Below are 23,484 nucleotides of genomic sequence, written 5' to 3' on the forward strand. Positions count from 1 at the left end.
TACGATGTACTACAATTTATATTTAAGAATAATATTATCAAGAATTTATCCAAATATTGTTACAGACTATAAAATACTCTCAACAATTCCAGTAAGAGTTGCATCAGCAGAGAAATCTTATCCAAAATTGAACATTATACATAATTATTTGCAATCTTACATTTGTCACGAACGACTGACGTCGCTTTCAATTATATAGATTGAACATTAAGTTAGTAACAGGCTTTGTTGAGGAGATATTAACAGAAAACCCCGACCAATCAGAGCGCGGTTATACCGATGGAGCGGCCGTGGTACGAAGACTATGCGCTAAGCGGCCGCGCTCATACGCTACCGCGAGTGCTCCATCGGCATACTCGCGCTCTGATTGGTCAGTGTTTTCCGTTAATATCTCCTCAACGAAGACTCGGACAACATTTTCGCTAAGGAAAAAGTTGTTTCAAATCACTATCCCGAACCATCCCTTTCAAGGTGTTGCAACATTTTTGGGACAGCCTGTATATTAATCTGCCAATAACGTGTCACTTGATTCCTGCTTTTTGGACAAGGGACCCGCACATCTTTTTGCATTGGGTCTCGCAAATTATGTAGCCGGCCCTGTCTGTATTTAGATTCAAATTTGGCCCCTCTCTGAATATAAGAACTTCACCTCTAATCGTGTGCTCGTTTATATATCTATTTCTATACATATATGCACATACATATATACACATATACATGTATATGTACTCCTTTCTCCATTTGTATTGAAATTTCGAGCGGCGCGGACAGATGGAGGTTCCGCGAACTTAACTATTGATAGGCACGCGCAAATCGACCGTCAAGAATTGCCGGTAAAACAAACGCGAAATAGTCGCGCACAGTCTCAGTCACGAATACGTCGCGCTTCTGAGCCTTTGCAAGAGGCATACTGGAACCTCCTTCGTAATTCTCGCGTGTACAGACATCACTTTGTGCAGTTCTACGCTCGCTTTTGCTAATCGATTCCGTAGTCGCGGCACGTGAAAGACACACGAGTAAAATAGAGTCAGTCGCGATACACGAGGTGTAAGGAAAAATGTCCACGGCTCTTCTTGCCGTGTTTGCCGTAATCCTATGCATCCTGTTCAGGATATTGAACGTAAACAGTGCACCGCAGAAACCGTTGCTCGTCTGTCAGGATCAAAACTTTCTTGCGACGATACTTAAGATTGCACCGGTCATCCTAGAACCGTAAGTTTCCGCTGTACATTTTTTATTTATTTCGTTCAATTGAACATCTTGCAATGCTGTAAGACGCGCGAGGACCGCCTTTTTTTTGTGTTACATCGAGAGGATGAAAGTGAGGTTAGGTTTCTCCAGGACGCTGTATATGTGTATATCTTTCATATGGTATGCATAGACTCGGTGACGCATTCGTACTTCATAGGGTCCGATACTAAATTGAGGATCCCGTTTAAATAATACGAACACACTTTATACACTCGTTCATATCATTATAATAGTTGATTCGCAATAGTTCACCCATAGGAATTTTGTTATTCAAATTCTTATCTTTATAAATCGGAATAATTTTTAATTAAACTCCATTTTACCGAGAAGACAAGTAGACCATCTAATTCAAAACAATAATTTAGAAATCTACACCTGGTTTAATAAATATTTGTACTACTTTTTGTCACGAGATACCTGTTCACTAAACACGATTTGCACTTTTCTTGTACAGATGATATTTTAATATTTTGAGCTTTAACTTGTTTAATGTTGAAAATGACTGTTTTGCTGACGTGTTTGAAATAGAAATTAACAACATTTTTAAAATTATTTCCTCCTTGGGGAAAGTTGGTACTCACCTCTTTTCGAATTGCTTCGTTTATTGAAAGTTAATTGAAATTTTAATTTCTTGCTGAATGCAAAAGACTGTTTCAAAAATCGTTTCATCGATTGGTATTCATCGAAAATTCGCGAAAGTTGCTAGAAACGGTCGAAAGGTAGCAAAGGCGTCTAATGACCGGTCGGCAGACTGCACGGGTGTGATCTAGTTTTCACTAATAGACAGTGACCCTTCCTTCTAATTTCGTTACGAGATACGCGTTGTGAAAAATGAAACTGTCAATGCAACATAACGCATAACGAAAATCACGGGTTCTTCGTAATGTTTACGTTGACTAACGTTATCGAACGTATGGCAATTGTCCACCAATGATGGGCAAAATTCGTGTCTAGAAATTTCTGACACCGAATGAAATGTGAATACGTTTTATTTGTTACTAGTTAAATAAAAATTAGATTTTTAGTTATATAGTTAAATGTTTTGCAATGGCATGAAATTAATTGGTATCGTTGATTTGATCCGTATTAACGAACAGATAAATAGATAAATTGTCCAACCCGATAAACGTCGGTTTTACGTTGGTTTCATTCGTCATCCATTATTGGGATCCGTCTATCTCTGTTATCTACATATTCTCTCTTGTGCAAATAATTGTATGATATATTTAAAATACATGATAAAATATCATATCGAACGTTTTTAATAAATACTCTCCAGTGCGGTGTATTAATAACAGTCTGTTATTATCACAAATTTGGAGTGTACTCCTTAAAGAAATTTTTTCTTTAAACAGAGAAGAGGGTTTTTTTTTCGAAAAAAAACGCATTTCAAAAATAGGCTTCCACGATTAATCCAAGGTTACTAGTAATAATTAATATAGAGAAATGGTCACGAACAAAAGAAATGAATACAATTGAGAATGTAAACATTTACACACTTTTGTGTGAAAGAAACATTTAATTTGCAAAACCTGATTATAAAAATACGTTAATGTTGTTGGACGTTCGTATTGAAACAAATCGATTAATTCGCCGCGATTAATAGACGATGCATCTTGAGGAAGGAGTAGATATCGTAATCGTTAACATTGTTCTTCCATTTCGGGCAATGCATAATGACTTCTGTTCTCGGCTATGACCTCACTGAATAAGTCCGCATCACTGTTATCGGAAGATAGTGACTAATATGAGGTTATCTTTCAACGTGGCAAATTTATCCGAAGGTGTTTGTGTTATATTCATTCTTCGATACTTACTGATTTTTGGAATGTCTTCGGCTGTTCGCAACAATTAGGACACTACGCTTCCAGGCAATTGGAGGTGAACGAACGACTGCGAATGTAATGCTGTACTACATATTTTTGTTGAGTGTTCAGTTTATATCAAAGTTTGTCTGAGTTTTATATCGGAATAAAAACAAATTAATGCCAATATCGACGTAAACGTCGTTTATAACATTTTGACACTGAATTCGAGTCATCTTAAAATTTACAATTATTTGAATTAAAATTAACATTCTGAATGTACAAAAATCATATCAAGATACAATAATCGTTTATAAAAATTGAGAATTTTAATAGTTTTTTTTAGAGTTTACGAAACTTTAAAAAGAGTATGGACGAAAAGTATAATTCATTATAATTATACTGCAAATATTTATGCACATTAATATTTTTATAGGCACAGGAAAAGAATTGCAAGCCAAGTGAATGTGTGTATTATAATCTGAACAGTATAGTATGTATACAGGGTGTCCCAAAAATGTTGGAGATCCTCGAAAGGTGTGGTTCGGGAGGTGATTTGAAACAACTTTTTCCTTTGCAAAAATGTCGGATGGGGCTTCGTTGAGAAGATATTAACGGAAAGCACTGACCAATCAGAGCGCGCGGATACCGTTGGAGCGGCCGCGGTAGCGAAGGCTACGCGCTGAGCGGCCGCGTCAATATCCTACGATGCACGTCGAGTCACTTGTTCGCGTACGAGAGCGGCTACCTAGCGCGTAGCCATCGCTATCGCGGCCGCTCCATCGGTATCCGCGCGCTCCGATTGGTCAGTGTTTTCCGTTAATATCTCCTCAACGAAGCCTCGGACAACAATTTTGCTAAGGAAAAAGTTGTTTCAAATCACCCCCTGAACCACCCTTTTCAAGGACCTCCAACATTTTTGAGACACCCTGTATTATTATTGATATTTTATATATTCTTTCATTTGTGCACATTCTCATAATTTCCCAATAATTTCATTTATCATAAAAGCATAAACATCTGCAATCTAATTATAATTGATATGTTATTGGAATAAACTTACGAAATATATTGCTATACATACAAAAACTACTAGTAAATATACAGGATGTTTTGTTTAAACCGGAATGGTTAAATATCTCACGACATGTTGAAAATATCAGAAAAATGTTTTTCACAAAAGTTATTTGACAGTGCGATATATTCTTCATGATATTAAAATACGTAAACATTCTATTATAAGCAAAATCGAGTTGCAAAATACATTACTAAAAGAATGATAAAAAATGGACATCAATTGCTTAAAAACAGTAATGAGATCGACTTCAAAAAGATTTGTCAACACTGGTTTGTACAAAATAAGCGAATAATTTTGTGATGTGAAGACGTATAAAGAATTATATTATTTAATAATAGTCTTTTCAATTATTTGAGCGATTCTGCCATATTGAACTGTGGACTATGTGTTTCCCAATGAAAAAATTCTAAAATGCTCTCTATTTACTTGTTATGTCATTCGTTCTTTTACATTTTTCGACTGAGCGAATAATTGTGTAATTCACTGCATATATCTACATATAAACAGAAACGTTTGGCAGCTTATCATTTTCTCGCGCACGGTATATGTATACTGATTGTTCAATCAATATGTCTCCCATAGAGAGACTTCCTGTACATACATGTATACTGTATCGAGTGATTTGTTTCCAACCAAGCTCGATGCTTTCGCTTTTACTTCCTTTCGAGGAATGAAATTCCTTTTTCGTAATTGCAAGCGTTGCAGTAAAGCGTTTAAGTCAGTTGTTATCGTGCACCTTATCATTTTGCGTCAATCGTAAGTCCATTGGGAAAATGAAACTTTGTCAAGCGATTAGTCACTTATTGAACGAGTCGAATGATCATTATAGTCCATTTAGTTTCTGTTTCAAGTGAATCACAGTGTTCATTATTATTTATTACGATTGATAACTGATTTTGTGTAATTGAATAAACTTAACATTATCTTATACTGAGCTGTACTATAACTGCTTATTAGTTTTTTTACTAAACTTTTGAAACCGATACATTAATTATATTAGATCATTACATAATAATAGTAACAAGTAATAATTATTATGTGTGTACAAATTGTACAATGTATTATATATATGTTATATTATTGTGTGTGTAACAAATTGTTGAAGTGTACAATTTGCGCGCAATTTCTTCGGTAATGTTCGCGAAGACTTTTCCACTCATACCATTTGTTATGGTTTTGGTGTTTAAGAGTCAGTTAGATCCTTTGAATTTGTATTTTATTAATACAGACTTGTAAAATTAATCATACGCTCTCTCTCTCTCTCTCTCTCTCTCTCTCTCTATCTATCTATCTATCTATCTATCTATCTATCTATCTATCTATCTATCTATCTATCTATCTATCTTTCTGCTTGTTAACATTCGCTCACAGCCACGTGTATAGGGTGTCCCAAAAATGTTGTAACACCTTGAACGGGGTGGTTCAGGAGGTGATTTGAAACAACTTTTTCCTTAGCGAAAATGTTGTTCGAGGCTTCGTTAAGGAGATATTAATAGAAAACCCCGACCAATCAGAGCGCGCGGATACCGGTGTACCGCCCGCGGTAGGCGTGGCTACGCGCTAGGCGGCCGGGCTCATTCGCTACTGCGACCTTTCCAACAGTATACGCGCGCTCTGATTGGTCAGTGTTTTCCGTTAATATCTCCTCAACGAAGCCTCGGGCAACATTTTCGCTAAGGAAAAAGTTGTTTCAAATCACCTCCCGAACCACCTCTTTCAAGGATTTTCAACATTTTTGGGACACCCTGTATATTCGTACTGAACTAAACGTTCGTTAGCCACGGTTTTTGGGTATAACGGCTCGCGATAAGGTCATACTCGCGTATGGTACATAACACACGCTACACATACAAAAGGAGAAGGCGCAACACTCTCAACACCATTGTTCTTTCATCACTTCTACTCGAAAGTCTGACACATTTAAAAATACAGGAATTGTTATAGTTATATCCAACAGTTTAGTAAAACACGAATTAAAAAGTTCTCTAAAAGTTTCTAATAGATAATTATGGCTCAATCCAACGTAACGTTTTATTTACATTAAATACAGGAACACTGTTTGCAGTTTATTTTCGCTACTGTCTCATTCATCTTTCCCCCTATTTTATCGTCGATTTTATCAGATGATGGTTACGGAATGCAACGGAAACGTCACGTCAACCAACATTACCGTAACGCTACGTAAAAGGTAAAACAAGCCGCGTGCTCAATTTTGATCGATTACGTTCTGACCATGAACGTAGATGGCTATAAGTTCTATAAGAACGTATGAAAGACGTAAAAAGTCTACCTTTGCATCGAGCGTAACTCGAGCCAAAGGAAGAACTCTGAGCGATAACTGTGATACAGTTTATAATTAAAAACTACGTTATGCGTGCATCATCACGTCTTTATCTGTCGTTATTACAACTACCATTCCATGGAGAAATCACGTATAACGAGGAAGACTCAAAGGGAAACTCGTTTAGTTACATAGGAAGCTATTCTAGTTTTCCATTGATTCGTAAGAAGTTTCGAGAACTCGACAATGGCATCGTACATTGATAATTCATAGGGACCGATAAGATTCACCTTGTTGGTGCAATTACAGTTAGCGTTACAGATATATTCGAACACAAAATTTAGTTGTGATATTTATTATCTACAGTTGCACTTTACTTAATATGCATATAATTGAAAAAAAAAAATGGCAGTAGATACCGAAGAAAGTTCGTGTGGCGTTTTTTTAAAACATAATTGAGATACTCTGAAGTTTTAAAAAATATTATCGCATTTAACGAAGTATTACCATTTATTAGTTCGACTCTTTTCCATCGTTCATACAAGCTTGTGTATTCCTTTTATGTCAAAGTTTCGAATTGTATTTATTAAAAATGAATTAATTGCTACTTCATTTCGTACCCACTGGATGGTATTCAATTTTTTTCCAGATAATTATGCGATATACTTTCTCAAATTTTGTATACACAGGGCGTACCACGTAACATTTTTCACGATTTTTCACGTACCTGCGATAATCTGACAAAAAGATATTTTAACACGATACTCGTTCGCGAAGGGTTAAGCTTGTTTGTATTTAAAATAAAAAAATATATACAACAATTCAAGCGGCCAAATTATGTGGTGCAGATAATTTTGTTGCAAGATTCTCTGTTTCATAGTTTCTCTTTCAACTTCCTGGCCTTGCCTTTTTCTATCACAATTGTTCAACAATTAAATTGTCCACGGGATACTGTACATTTGACAATTACCGCCTCGTTATTTTGGCACATTTACGTTTAACGATTGCTACGCGAATTTTTGAACTTTATTGCGACGCAGCAGCGTCTCGTTTTTTCGTATCTTTCAACTCAGACTGAACGCAGTTACATAAAACGTGATAGAGACACTTTGAATGCACTTGTGACACGATTATCAATTTGTACCGAGTATCAACAGATGATGTACGAGCGAAAATTTTGCACTCGTGGAAATTTCCGAACGGACATCATCCACGGTGTTGTTACAAAACGCATGTATGGACTAGTGGATTATACAAGGTGTCCTAATTCTTGGATCTTAACACATTCTGTGCTAAGCCGTTTGTCCGCTCTGTCGTTTGAGCCATTTTGTTTTGACCAAAGATTGATGTATCATCACTAGACTGCGGATATTTATGCAAAATAAAATTGTTGCAAATGTACTTACAAAAATTGAATCCAAAATAGGAATTTACTTTAATCGGCAATTTTATAATATGAACGTTACATTCAATATTTTTCTGTATTGTTGCATATTTTGTGCATTTTGTAGTTTTGTGTACATTCAAATTTCTTTATAAATGTATAAAAAGCTTCAGTCTAATTATCACACAATATTTCAATACATCATTAATCCATACGTTGTTCTGTTCTGTTCTATATTGCATTCTTAATAATCCCTAATCCTCTCGGTGGAAATATATTTTAAAGAACTAAATTGGTCACGAAATATGTTTTCAGCGCGTTAAATAAATTTCTGCGTGTACCATTCGTGATACATGTGGCGTGAAGGTCAAGTTCAACGTTCCATTAGTGGTACGTACGTATACGTTACGCGGAACGTGTTAAACACCTTGTGCGTATTTCATCATAGGAAAAAAATGTCGCTGGAAAACATTGGTCAGTTCGCAGGGACAAAGATCTCGATGGACGAACAGTTTTTGTCAATGTCATATTTTGCGAGATTTCAAGGTCGTCGCCGTTTTTATCTACGCAACATGATAGCTAATGCAAAGTAGTATATTGTCATCGATTTTTCATTTGGATTCGAACCATTTTTTAACGGACTTCGAAAAAGGAGAATACTACGCCGAGATGGCTTAGCCAAACGGGATGAAACCTCTTGCATCTTGTGGAGCATGTCTCCCAAGTGGTCCCGTTATTAAGACATTTTGCGACTTGTCATTTTTTACTCGTTAAAAAAAAAAAAAAAAAACAGAAAAACGAAAAATGTTGTATTGCTCGTCACTCCGAGACAGATTGAAACTTCTTGCATTGAGAATTCAGCCATTGGGACCTCGTTTCCCTTGACCTCTCTGAAAAAAGTTTTCTCAACGTTGTCGGGACAACTTATGACCAGACTCATCTGAAATTAAAAAATCAAATATTTTCTGTTAGTACATGTGCAGAGCTCGTGCTTGCACGAAGGAATTTCTTGTTTTCATTACGACTGATTTTACGAGGCAATGCGTGGTGCAAATTTGACCAAAAAAATGAAACTTTCTGTCTACAACTCCGCTCAAAAATTTAAATTAATATTTTTCTTTTTCTTTTCATTGTGTGCTAATTTGTATTCATTTTCATGCGTCCATTTCTTTCATAAATGTATCATGTACTGTTTTAGTTAGTTCCGCGTGTTGTGAGTTCATTTCCCATCACACAAGCAACGGTGGGTTTCGTTTAATTCCTTACAAAAAAAAAAAAACTCAATTTTTGTTGTACGCGCGTTACTTGTTTCGTTTACAAAAGCAAAGGAAACCGAGTAGAACTGATAGCTGTAGAAAGCGGTCATAAAACATGGGACCACTGCTAAATATAAGGTGCACGATAATGGCTAGACGTCGTAAAATCTTGCAATGGGTTCGCTACAAGTTCAACAAAACAGAGTAGTCCTTTCTTCAAAATTTTATGTTCTCGTTAACATAGTCTACTGGCACAGTTTATTTAATGTTGGAAGAAGAAAGGGTCTTTATACTTATCCCTACCAGTGGCATACCCAGTGGCATATTACCCTATTGGGCAGTGTTTCCTAACATAGATTCCCAAATTCTTAGAATAGTATTAGGTGAACCGGAAAATAACGTCGTTTTTGCAATTTTAAATACTTGTTTATCGTTCATCGGCTCATTGATTTTTATAGATCTGGCACTGACAATTTCAACACTAGATGGCAAAAGGCTATTGATAACGGGAGCGGTTATACAATTAATAATTAAAAATAGAAATTTATGTCAGGGCCACGATTTTTACGAAAATGGCACGAGTTACAAAATTATTGTTTCTGTACGAATTAGTACAGAACAAGTACTAAATATTCCGCCAAGTCCGATATGATCCTGCCGATTTGGTCCTGCCAGCTTGTGAGAGGTATCCGTTTGTTCTTTTTAAACGAGGCCCCGGATTCTATTTTCCTCTAGGATCAGCAAAGCTACGATGCACCACTTGCACGCGACAGAGAAATTGTTTTTTATGGAAAAGTTAGAATCGACGAGACGTTCGTTCCTTTCGCATCGCAAATGTAAAAGTGCGTTTTACGCGGGTTTAATGCTAGTTCCTCGTCGTTTCGTATGCTCCACTGATCCACTCCGGTTCTTCGTCCACTGCAATAAAGAGAACATTAATAATCTGTTGCTAGCGTTCGATGCGCTTTTCGACTTGCGGAGACATTTAGTGGTACGTAAATCATGGAATTTCTGTGAAAGACGAGACACACTTTCACGCGGTTAACAACTGTTTCACGACACAATGCGTTATCTCCGACATAGGCGAAATCTGTATATCACTATGAAACTGGATCGCAAGCCAAAAGAGTTAGTTGCTCTACGGCCGTTGCTTTCAAACGCTATATCTTCTTTTGGAGACGAGTGCTAATTATTCCTTTAACTCGATACATTCTTTTTTGAAATGAATGCTTGTGTATTGAATTTGTTTGAAAACTTTGAGAACCACTCGAAAGTATTACAACTCTCATTTACCTTCCTTACAAAGTCGAAGCTATTCAAATATTCGATTTAGAAAATCCCAGACAAACGAACTGCCAAAAATCATTGATCATGGCGCTTCGCTTTTATTATCTGTCGTTGCTGATAATTACCTTGGTATAATTAAAGTAAAGCGGAATACTATTCTTATTCGCGTAGGTGCAAATACATTTAACTGGGTGTAATGTAGAGATAGACTTTTAAATATAAATGTTGATGGCGAAGTCGGTCGTGTGATGAATGACCTATAATTTATTTCTCTGTGAATTATATTGATTTTTCATTGTCTCTTAAATTATGCGACCAAATAACATGCTGCAAAGGGCAAATTTTGTCTTCATGAAATTTCCGAGATGATAAAATGATTCTTTTTTTTTTTATAAAGATTAATATATTATACCTAATAAGTACTCTTAAAGTTCACCTTATAATTTTCAATTCATTTTTAACATATAAAACGTTATTATGGTTTATATATTATATTTTATATAAACCATAATAACATATATATATATATATATATATATATATATGTTATTATGGTTTATATATTAAATAAATAAATAGAGATTCAAGTACTCATAAATTGTTATGCGTTGGCCCTATGGTTTAACCCATTCACTGCTCAGTAAATTTAAACCGTTTTGTCTTGGGAGCCAAGATTCAATGCAGATATGTGATCTCTGTTATTATTTTGATAATAAAAAGTGGTATTAAATTTGTGACTTTAAAAAAAAAAAAAAATAATTTACGATTTTTTGCAATAATTCGCTGCTTAAAAAGCTATAAATCTCTCGAGTGATTGCGATCTATTTGAACAACGAAACATCTCGTGGTTGGGTGTGAATGGGTACGCACAGCAATAAATGTTACATCATATTGTTTGCTTATTTCAGATACAAACCAACAAGGTTGTGGGGTTTCAGTGGGCACGTACAGACCATCATTCATAGCATTATTGGGCGCGTCCGTTGCCCTTGGCCGATCGGGGAACGAGTATACATCGGACTTCCGGATAATACTACTCTCACCTACGATCTTTATCAACCACTATCGAATGATTACGAAGGTCAGTTTTCTTATTTATAAATAGGATACTACGGAAACAACGTGAAAAGAAAGATCGTTAACCTGCATTAGCTTTTTTTTTTTTTTTTTTTTTTTATAAATTGTCCAGTAAAATTCTGAAAGTAAAACCGTTATTTTTTCATTTGAATATCGAATGTTAACATGCTAACCTGTTAAATGAAAAATCGTGCGGAACGTTACCACGAACACGTTACCTTGTACGTTGGTTACAAGTATAATAATAACGAGACTGAATGTTTCGTCGAGAGATTCGGGTAACTTGGTTGACATCAAAGAGAGATGCTTGTGTATAAAAGAAAAAAAATAACAAGCCCCTTTCATTTACATTTAGTTACCGTATGAACGCATGAATAAGCCTTTCGTATGTTTCAGAGGCATATTAAACACATCGGGTTCTGCGTAACGTTCGAAATTTGATTTTGTCACAGATGATGTCACGATCGCCATTTGCCCCGGGATCTGCAACAGTTCTGAAAGCGTCTACATCAGAACTTTTGTGCACTTCGTGCAATGCCATGGGTACCGATGCGCTGTACTCAATCATCTCGGCGTTCTCTCTAGCGTGAAAGTCACTGCGCCACGAATATTTACTTACGGTACGTTAATACGCAATTTACGACGACGCGAATGAAATTTAATTGACCGGTCGATTAAATACATTCGGTAGCCAAGCTTTGGTGCCCTCAATATTATGGAGATAACACATGAACGAATCTGTGCGAACCGGTTCATTTGACTCCGAGTACAACGTATCGCAGTGTCTCGTATTTAATTCGTTTATAGTCGAATTGACCAATCAAAATAGTTTTTAACGATTATATCAATAGTATTGATTACGAATTACAGTTTTTAGAGAAAATCAATTTGTTTGAAAACGATTAAAAGATGGGTCATTTCACGGGAAATCTGGGACTAAATGAAGCAGCACCTCAGATTTCGTTTATTATTTTAATATCTGTACCCTTAGTAATGAATGCGATTGAAAGTCGACTCTCAGTAATTACGTACAGCCTATTGTTAGTAGAACAGGCAATCATAAAAGTCTACTCTTTAGTATTGTACGCATAATCTCGATATAATTTGTATCCTTGGTTGTGTCTTGGTTTTACATCCTCTATAACTCATTCATCCGTACAATCTGTTTATTTACATTTATCACACAACGCAATTACACACACTCCATTTGTTCTCTTATCCTTATTTCTTACGTTAAATCTATCCTCTAAAAGCTCTTCTGTACTTATATTTGCTTTTTTCCCATTTATGGCAGTTTGTTAAATAATGATTTAAAGATCCCGGAGCCTTTTCAAAATTATACGCAAAAGTTTATTTTTAACGGTAAAGATGTCGTGTTTTGTGCCAAATAACTATCGAAAACTATTTTTGAGGATTGGTTTAAACGCTTCAAAAGTGGCGATTTCAACATTAAAGACAAGGAGCGCTCCGAAAGACCAAAAACAATCGAGGATGCTGATCCGCAAGCGTTATTGGATGAAGATGATACACGCAAACACAAGATCAATTTGCGGGAGCAGTAAACGTGACTCGTCGAGGTATCAGCAAACGCTTGCGTGTGCATGGGAAAAATTCAAATTCAAAAAGAAGGAAATTTGGTGGCGCATGAGTTTACTGAAAGGCAGATGGAGAATCGAAGGGACGCTTCCGAAATTTTATATGGAAAATTACTGACAGTTAATTTTTACATGAACGACCTCCTTTAAGTAATTTTCACTACCTTGGGTATCTGGGCTACTATTCGCAAATGTAAATCATTGATTTAAATAGTGGTCAGGAATAATTTGTTAAAGTGCACGGTGTATACTCTGAGGTCTTGAACGGTATTAACATCGAAAGGATCTCGCCGTAGTTTAATGGCCGAAGCGTTAATTGAATTTGTAATGAATTTTCTGTCTGATCTAAACTTTACAGGGCACACAGAGGACTACAACGTTATGCTACAGAGCCTGATAGAGAAACACCCCAATACAAAAATAGTTTGCATCGGATTCAGCTTGGGCGGTAATCTGGTGACCAAGTATTTGGGAGAACGAGGCTCGAACAAATTGCCCAATATTATCGGCGGGATATCGATTTGTCAAGGATACAATGCACTCGAGTAAATATATACGGTTACACGTAAATATATCCATATAGTATATCGTACGTATTTAATCAGTTTTAAAGTTGAAATGGCCAATTCTAATTTGACGCAATATAAAGAAAAAGTTGTGCACAATTTATGTGGAATAGTATCTTTATCCATGTATATAGCATCGAGATGATCATGAAACAATTTCCTCAAAGCCTATATCGATGTTTTCTTTTTAAATAATAAAGTTCATACGTTAACGGAGGTTTATATCAAAGTGAATTTTAGAATTGGTAATTCTCTTTATAATTGTTTGGGTACGTAACGTATATTACAATATATTATAGGTATTGTTTATTTAAGATTGAGATAACTAATATTTGCTTGTCATGATTTTTGTTCAGAGGTACGAAGTTTCTACTTAACTGGCAAAATTTCCGACGTTTCTATCTCTACATAATGTCGGAGTCGGTGAAGAATATTATCCTTAAGCATAAGAACATGTTACTATGCGAGAAAGTTAAGCAAAGGTATAATTTAAACGAGAGAGACATCATTTCCGCAGCTACGTTGCCAGAACTTGACGAAGCGTACACGAGAAAGGTAAAGTGAAGTTTTTCGATGTCTAATTATCAAAAATATTTAGCGGATCTTCCCAAGTCAGAATCAAATTCTTCTTTTTTAATACAATTTATTGCATTTCTGGGATGCCTGTAAATGAACATTGAAATTCGAAGAGTTCCCAATGCGAGTACTTTTCACGAAATATTTTTGTATTTTTTTGAAAAGTTATTCGCCTAGATCGAATTCACTATGCATTATCGTCTTCTGCAAACATTTCTAAAGAGGAAACCATCCACGGCGAATGTTGAACTGGTTTCTAGTTCTTACAGATAAAAAAAAATATTAATTTAGAAAGCACGATTTACCTCGGTGAATCAGGGCCGTCGTCATGCATGACGAATAAAAAACTATTTTAAAACTTAATGTTCCTACTTTTCGTTACTTTAATCTTGTTGATTCAAGTTGATGTTTGAGGGGTAAGATCTGCTCTAAAGTATGTATCCTGGATGTTTGTTAATCTTCCAGGTTCACAACTTCAGATCTGTGAAGGAGATGTACAAATGGAGTAGCTCTCTGTTTTATCTTGAAAACATTACGACACCTATGGTGTTCATGAATGCTCTGGATGACCCTATTGTACCTGAAATGTTGTTGGAACCCATCAAGGATCATGCCCGTAAATATAAATTTCTTTCTTTTCTTTCTTACTCATAATTACTAGACTGCGGACCTTTTGCAAAATAGAGTCTTTGCAAACGTTCTTATAAAAATTGTATCTAAATAAGAATTTGTTTTGCTGTGAAAGTATTTTAATAATAGCTTTACTTTCAATATTTTGGGCAACTATAGAGTACAGGTACATCCTCACCGATTTCGATGATTTTTATATCTTGGAATCATAGAAATCGGTGAGGATGTACCCGTTCTCTATAATTACCAAATCTGCAGTCTACTAAGTATAAAAAGTTTCGGAGCACCGTAGTAGTAGCGTTACATTGTAACATTATTGAATTCGATGTTATAAGATCAGCGCAGAAAGCAAGTTATTATGTTACATAATAACCACTTGAAATTTTTGAGATTTCATTCGATTATAACACGATGATATGATCTTTCTCTGATTGTGAGTGTAACACGTGTATACACGGTGTGCTATTTTAATTAGTCTGGACAAATATCGACACCATTACTGACATCGATGATGTTTAAGATAAGAGGTGAACAATTTCAGAAAAGACATGAATCTTTACAAATGCAGGCATTGTGCCTTTTTAAACAACAATTTAGAGTTAGAACTTTGAGAAGTTAACGATTTCTATCAACCATCGACGATTTTTTGTAAAGTTATTTTTTTCCTCATAAATACATTATTTTGAAAGAACTACACACATGTTTGAAATAATTTTAATGTCGACGTTCTTACACCACGATCAAAATAATCCTAATGATAGAGTAATTATATTTATAGGAACGCAATTTGACTGTAAAGTGAATAATGGTTCTGTATTAATTGCTCTAACAAAACCTACACATGGTTGAGAATATCTCTATCTCAATCTAGGTATGGTTAAAAAGTACTTTACAACTAAATTAAAGTATAACAACGTATTCGGCGTGCACTGTGTCTTAATTGACCGAATCACCTTAAATGACTAGTATTAATCCAGGTCATTGTTGCTGTGTTTCTCGAGGCTACGATAAAGAAACAAGCTTATTAAACAGTTATCTCTACCACAAATGTGTCAGGTTCTCTATTGGATATTCCCCAGGAAAATCAATAAAACTTATCTTAAATATATCAGTAACATTTGCGATGGAATTTGTCCAGACCGATTGCAATCGTATACTCCATCTGCTTGTCGTCAATCTGAGATTTAAAAAATATTATGCAGTAGTATTTTTAAAAATGATTCACGCCTATCATGTATGTTTGTAAGCACATAATCTGGCTTGGCATATACAGTGAAATTTCCTTGATCTGTTGAGAAAATGTGTTAATTATTTTATACTTAAAACATACCTTTTCTATTTCAGTGAAACACCCCAACACGTTGTACATACAACTAGCTCATGGTGGTCATTTGGGATTCTACGAAGGTGGTCTTCTCTACCCAAACCCAATTACATGGTTAGACCGTACGTTGGTGTCCCTCGTAGGGTCACTCACATTAGTACATGCGGATAAATCCCTAAAAGCTTCTTAACCTAATTCAGTATCATTTGTCGCGATCGTCTTCTAAGTAAACCCATCAAGCCGTAAACTGACGCAGCTTATACTCGTGTTCGATCTTGCTTCGAGTCTCAATCGAAGAACTGGTTAAACGTGAAACATCGAGTATAATACGGTCTCAAGGTTTGCGAGATGTTATTTTTTGTAATCGCGCGATGCAAGTGACGAAGTTCAGTTCAAAGACAAACAATGTATGGATATTGTATCTCTGAAGCTCATTTTAAGAAGTTTATTGTTCCAATCATAATGAATTTTTATGAATTTTATCCACGAATTTTCTAGAACGCTAGCACAATATTCTAGATAGCGATTAATTTTTCATCGGTTCGTACTCAGGGATCTACGACAGGGCCATTTGATAAGAAAATGTTAATAAAAATCATACGGTACAAATGATCGTTTGTTAGGAGTGTTCGAACGGGACTATCATCGCATCAGGCGGATTAATAAAAAGTTCAATGGCTAAAATAGAAACCCCAGTAGCAACAGACTAAGTTTTCAAGGCCCATGAAAAGCGGTAAATCGATTTTTTATAAACTTGAAAAAATTACAAGTCTTACTATATTTGATAAAGACTATTATCTTGGCTATGGAATTTCTTGAATCAGTAAAATATATATTTTATGTAAAAAGTAGTTGGTATTATTCTGCGTGAATAATGCAAGAATATACGTCAAATACGTGAAAGATTTGACAGAAGCCGATACAATCGGCTTCGTTCGTTCCAGAAAAGTTATGTTTACATATCCTGTGTTCAATGATATGGAACAGACGCTAATTTATATCTAACGTATTATACCGACAAAATATCAACTTTGTTAATACGGAAAATATGTTAAAAAATATATTTTTTCTATGTGTATCCTTAGTGAATAGTAGTTCAATTATCTGATAAGATGTTTGTAATTTTTTCAGTTGTTAGTTTCTACAAAGCATCGATTCGGTATATTTTCCTGTTAACGAAGTTCATACGACAAATGTGATGTCTAACAGTTTCTACGCGGAGCAATGTATTTATTATCGAAAGGAAAGTATTCTGTACTGAATACTGAACTTCAATATTTCATTCTCTGTTACTTTTTTTAATTGACTTAGGATGTGTTACATTGCGGTATGCAAAACATACACGATAAATGAGTGAAGTAAATTAGTTACGTAAGCGTAGACTGGAAAAATGTTGATACTTTGGAAAGTAAGAACCAAGACTTTTTCGTACAGAAAATCATGGTCCAATTATTATACTATTAAGCAAACAAAAAAACATTTCAATCTTGCAAATGAACTTAAACTTTGATATTAAAATGAAGGCAATGCGATATCAAAAATAAACAGAAATGGTTTAATATTCTTTAACTTTCTATAAATATCATTCATGGTTCGCATGATCATAAAATAACATAAGACAATAATATCAAAGACAGACCTTTGCGCAGCAAGAAGTTAAGTACACAATTACTTAAGTATGTTATAAATAATTTCTAATTTAAATTATTTATTCATAGCGTTAATCCAATGGGTGCAACTAATAAATGTTAAGTCTTTAAAATTCTACTATCAATATATTTTCAATTTTGTTATTGTGAATTTTGTGAAATTTGTTCCTCGCGGCTCGGTAGTTATGGGCTCGACCGAGCAACTTCGTTTGCGCGAGCACTGCCGCAGTTCAGCGAAAAGAGAAAGGATCGCGGCTAAGTTACACGTCACAAAGTATTAAAAAGCGAATAGGACAAAAATGATTATCGCAAACAATCGCAAAATTTAACACGCGCGTACATTCATGAATTCTAATAATTTCAAATAAAATTCATTTATTGTACTTTGAATATTGCTATTATTTGTATTAGGTTGTCCCAAAAGTTTCTTTCGCTTTATTAATAAGTAATACATGTACAATATTTTATTTTTTATGGTTATTACTGAATCGAGCACGGTTCATTTTGCTCCATTACTATTACAACATGAGTATCTATGAAATTAGATTGTCTATTTATATAAACACGACTAAATAAAATAATTGAGTGCAACTCGCGAAAGAAACTTTCGGGACAACCTAATAGTAATATGGAACAGTGTTATATACAAAACTTACACAGTATATATAGTATGCGTACTGCAGCGCACCTCGCAGATGTGTACATGATTACTCTGAGGGATGTATATTGTTTTGAGGGATGGTCGAGGGGACGCAGCACCCCCAGCACGCGTATAGCTTTGAGACGTATGCTTTCATCTGAAAGACCTTTCAGGAAATTTAAAAATCTAGGACTATAGACTTAAACCGTATGTCTAACCGTCACGTCTCACTCCTACCACTCGCTTGCCCATACTCAAACCAGCTACCCCAGAGCTGTTATTAAACTTATTGTGGTATAGACAATTAGTTGGCTGAAACGTTGGGTACGTACGTCAGTACACGTCGAACTGTCGAGACGATCGGATCGCGATTGGACTTGTAAATCGCGTCGCGACGTAACGCGATCGAGCGAACGATAACATTGTGCGCTGCAATACAGATCACGAACCATGAAGGAATTTCGTTTTTTGTTCGCGGTAATACTCGGTCATGTGGTCGCAAATGTCGCGTTACCGCGAATCAGTTACTCGACAATTCGGAACCAGATACTGGAATACGAACGACGGTTGGCGATTGGTGGCAATCTGACCTTGAACGACGTCGAAGCGGTAGCCAACAAGATTCTGATGAACGTCAAGAGACAAGAGCTGGATGCTGGTTTGTTATCATAACATTTTGGCAATTTTTATACGAAGTTAAGAAGTACATCAAATATTTTCCCAGGCGCATCAGATCCCTGAAATTTTTATACGACAGAGCAATTGAAGCAGTATGCCAATGTTTCTTAAAAGTGATCAACTTGTTCACTGCCAACTACCAAATGCGGTTGAAGTTTTGAGAAGCGGAAACATTGATTTCAATGGCTTACAATTCAATTGGTTTTTCAATGGCCGAGTCAAAACCCAACAAATTTAAAAAAAAAAAACTTTAACATTTCTAAAAATATTTCCCTCGTTAAGCAGAACATTTTGCAACTCGCATTTTTCTTTATGACCATATTTTAATTGCAGTCTTGAACCGCTGGTATAGAAACATTCGCAAAATAGTCGTAAAAAATGTCGCTATCCATCCAAACATTTGTCTGAGTTTTATATACAATTCGTATTGCATTCGTATCGACATGTTCAAAACAGCGTGGATTATTACTTTATCTGTCGATTAGAATTGGAAATTGATGACATCCGGTAACATACGCGCAATGAAGGGAAATAATTTGATCTTTGCTAATTTTGCGACCAGTAGTTCATCTTTCACGACGAGAAACTATTATCGTATTTTAGTGCCTTCCAAATTAAACTCGTTTATCGGCGTTATATAGGGTGTCTCAAAACCCGCGTAGGAGCCGGAAATGGGGGGTAGCTGAGACGATTCTGAACAACAATTTCCTTTGCTAAAATGTCGGTGGGGGCTTCATTTTTAAATTATTAACGAAAAACACCGACCAATCACAGGACCCGATTAACGCGCGATCAGCTGGCTACGCAGCGACCTCTCCTTTTTTTTTTTTTTTTTTTTCGTAGAGGAAATCTGATAACAGACACCTGCCACCAGCCCGGGGAAGCGGGTGGAAGGTAGTGTGGGGTTATACCCATTAAAACCTCCACGGCGACCTTCGGACGCTCTACCAACTTCGACGATTTAGGAGGAGCCGCGTGATCTCTCATAGAACGCTGCCGCAGCTCCCCCTCGCCTAGGCCGGCCATCTGGTAGCTTTTGGCCGGCCGCGTCCCGAGGGGGAAAAGATTATGTCCCCCCTTACCACCTCCCAATCTGCGGTGCAGAGAGGCAGCGCCCCGCACCGCTACATCTCGGCGGCCGCATTATTTGGCATACCCAGGGCCCCCGCCCTGGGTATCGCGACCGCCAGGGAGGATCGGCATTTACCTTGTCGTTCCCCCTCTCCCGCAATCGTTTGTCCTCTGTGGTAGCCGGTGACGGATCGGCGAACTCCCGATCCCGCTCTGCGGCCTCCTTCTGCGAGCTAACCTCTTCGCAGAAGGAGACCACCGCCCTCCAGTTCCCCTCGCTCTCCAGCATAGCCCCAACTACTACTGGGAGCGAGAGGTCCTGCCCGATTTGGGCCCGTAGGACTCGACGTTGCGCTGAAAAGGCGGGGCATTCCTCCAGCGTGTGCTGCGCCGAATCCTCCTCCTCGCCACAGTGACGGCAGGCTGCCGCCGCTTCCTTCCCTATGCGACACAGGTAGACACCGAAGCAGCCATGTCCGGTGAATACCTGCGTCGTCCGGTAGGTGAGCCTTCCTTGCCGCCTCTCCCGCCACCTTTTGAGGTGCGGCAAGAGGGCCCCGGCGACGCGCTCGCCGGCGTGGGATCTTAGCGCCAGTCGCCAGACGGCGTTCGAATTCCTCAACCGTCTCCGGCTACGCAGCGACCTGGCGCCACCAGGCAATCCTGGCTCGAGCTTACTGAGTATATGATCCCGCGCTAATTATACATAATAATATTCGTTTGAAATAAAACACAGTGTGCTATATCTAAACGAAACTTTATCTATAACCTACGAATATTCACTGTTATTTACTAACATTAGATACTAACATTATCACAGTGAACTTACGTATTGTCTTATATCACAATTTAACTTGCGCTTGCTGTTTTTTTTTTTCAATTTATTTATTTTAGAATCACTCGCGGTCACTACAGCTTGGCGAATGTCGCTGAATGGCGGCGTTTATTCATTGCTAAGACCTTTCGAAATCTTATTTAAATATTTATCTGTCAGTCCCGTTGTCAGTCAAATAAACTCAATAGTTGTTGTTCAAAGAATTATTAAGTTTAGCGTCTATGTGTTCTCGATGCATAAGATTTTTTTTTTTATTTTTTTTTTTTGTAATCGATTACGAAACTTACTACTTTCAAACATTCATTAAGTACAATTGGTACATGAAGACAAGAATACAAAGCTAGAGACCATCAGTACATTCATGAAATAGCAATTATGTATGTATATGTATAATCTTACATTTCATTATTTTAATGTGGATTTCAATAAATATGACTTTCCTTTTTACTTGTTATGCTTGTAACGTAATGATTGAATCAAATAATAAAAACGCTACATAAACTATAGTTATTTATCATAAATCATTGAATATGAAGTTCTAAAAATTCTTGATTAGAAAAAGCATATCAATATGCAGCTTACTGCCTAAGTTAATATGAAAATTGTTTGCGTATAACACAGTGTGTATATACACAGAATAAATTTGTGTTTTCAATAGTTTTTATTTTTGAAAATCCATTATTTTGATAACAACAGATTCAGATTTTACCAGTATTCGTCAAACATGGTCTCCTTTCGTTTATTTTGTAACGGCAAATAAATAAAAAAACAGTGTGCATGTTGAGACGCGAATGAAAAATTAGAGAACACTTAACGTTGTTATACTTGAACTGACTGCTTGTTGGTACCGCAACGTACGTAGAAATACATCTAGAAAAGGACACGTTATTCGGATAAGAAACATGTTAGAAGAACGTTCGCGTAATGGGAATACCGTACAATCAAACCATTCCAAATACCTCACAAGACCAATTGCTGATATTGAAAGCTTTCAGACGTTTCAAGATTAATTTTTAACGAGCACTACATGGTTTCACGTGTTTCGCACCAATCATTGAAGACAATAAGGGTTAGTCAGGCGACGCGTAATAGCTTCTGCACGTCTATGAATTATTCAAGCAACCACTTAATGATATGACCGATAGCTATGCGATCATTTATGACGATCGTAAATCTTTCTGCTTCTTTTCGCGTAACAATCAGTCGGGTTTTGGTGTTCGTTTTGCTTCTACCATGGATGCCAAGACTGTCATAAGGCGATACTTGAAGACCACTAAAACGTTCACTCAACTTTGCGGATTATGGTGTTATCAAAGTACTTGTCCAAAATATTTTGCGCGACTTGTTGTACTTATATTCTCTATAATAACTACTTTTATGCAGGTAAGTACTCATATTACATTGATTCCTGTCGTTTATTCGACTAGAATTAACGTTCTATCGCAAAGTTGATAATAATAAAAATTCGTATATATACATAAGTATGGTTGCGAACGACATTTATTATATTGATTTTATTTATAGGTAGCGAAAGTTGTAATTTCCGATAGTTCGGATGCTTTATATGACCAGTGTCCATTTTTGTGCATGGCGTTTTTAATTTTGGCGAAAATATACCATTATGCCGTTAATGAAGCAAGGGTGAAGAGATATTCATTGCTATCAGCCGTGACTTTCACTATAATTTACTAACAAATTCGTAGTTCAAGGTAATTATGGATGATATATTCCATGACTGGAAGGCCATCAAATCGAAGGCCGAGTACGATATTATGAACATATATGGAGAGAGAGCGGTGTTCATTACGACTCTTTATTTAAGTAAGCTTATTTATAATTTAATAAAAAATAAAAAATAATTAAATGTAATTATAAAAGATATGAAATAATTAGATGTAATTATTAGACTGCGGATCTTTATGCGAAATAAAATCTTCGCGAACGTGCCTACAAAAATTGAACCTAAATCAGAATATATTTTATTCTGCAAATCTTATAACATGAACTTTACTTTCGATCTCTTTTATAGTCTTGCATATTGTGTGCATTTTGTAGGTTCTTGCACATTAAATTTCCTATAAATGTATAAAGATCCGCAGTCTAGTAATTACAGTCGACAGTTGAAAGTTTTAACAATCAAGCGTAGTATTCATTGCATGTTTTGGATATTAAAACTAAAATACGCACTAACCATAAGATATACGTAGGTGAGTACTCGTTGTCGTACGATCATTATTAGTTTTACATGTTTCCACCCATTTTTGAACAAAGAAGTTTTTTGCTCTATGTTCGGCCCTGTAAACAGTCCTGCATGAATTTTTGGTTTCCAAACCGGTCGAAAAATGGCTATTCTTGAATATCCTCCTTTCTAATCTCGGGAAACAACACTTTAACATTTAATTAGCTTTTCTTTAATTTAATTAGTTTAATCTTATTCCACACACCTGTGTCACCTCAGAATTTTTTATTTGCAGCGGAAGCAGTACTTGCTTCGATTACAT

General features: G+C 36.2%; 2 protein-coding genes across 2 annotated transcripts in view; both read left to right on the plus strand.

Moving 5' to 3' along the window:
* The first annotated feature begins 864 nt into the window (after positions 1-864).
* On the plus strand, positions 865-17,910 carry LOC128891147 (abhydrolase domain-containing protein 2). The gene is made up of 7 exons (XM_054150401.1): positions 865-1,212; positions 11,251-11,423; positions 11,872-12,039; positions 13,373-13,559; positions 13,937-14,135; positions 14,622-14,772; positions 16,131-17,910. Exons 1-7 carry the CDS (start codon positions 1,058-1,060, stop codon positions 16,298-16,300), a joined length of 1,203 nt encoding a protein of 400 aa, XP_054006376.1. The 5' UTR covers positions 865-1,057; the 3' UTR covers positions 16,301-17,910.
* Positions 17,911-22,016: 4,106 nt separating this feature from the next.
* Positions 22,017-23,484, plus strand: part of LOC128890608 (uncharacterized) — a 5,034-nt gene continuing 3,566 nt past the window's right edge. The window contains exons 1-3 of the mRNA XM_054149262.1: positions 22,017-22,366; positions 22,508-22,624; positions 22,687-22,804. Of these exons, the coding sequence (XP_054005237.1) occupies positions 22,118-22,366; positions 22,508-22,624; positions 22,687-22,804 (484 nt within the window). The 5' untranslated portion in view covers positions 22,017-22,117. The remainder of the gene's footprint in view (positions 22,367-22,507; positions 22,625-22,686; positions 22,805-23,484) is intronic.

This window comes from Hylaeus anthracinus, unplaced genomic scaffold (genome assembly GCF_026225885.1).
Source record: "Hylaeus anthracinus isolate JK02 unplaced genomic scaffold, UHH_iyHylAnth1.0_haploid 12001, whole genome shotgun sequence".
In the NCBI taxonomy this organism is placed as follows: Eukaryota; Metazoa; Arthropoda; class Insecta; order Hymenoptera; family Colletidae; genus Hylaeus; species Hylaeus anthracinus.

Bases quoted from the DNA above. Each gene is read 5' to 3' on its own strand.
- LOC128891147 (XM_054150401.1), top strand. From the start codon at position 1,058: ATGTCCACGGCTCTTCTTGCCGTGTTTGCCGTAATCCTATGCATCCTG. The intron at 14,136-14,621 runs GTAAAGTGAAGT...TTAATCTTCCAG, and splicing joins ACGAAGCGTACACGAGAAAG to GTTCACAACTTCAGATCTGT. The intron at 14,773-16,130 runs GTAAATATAAAT...TTTCTATTTCAG, and splicing joins ACCCATCAAGGATCATGCCC to TGAAACACCCCAACACGTTG.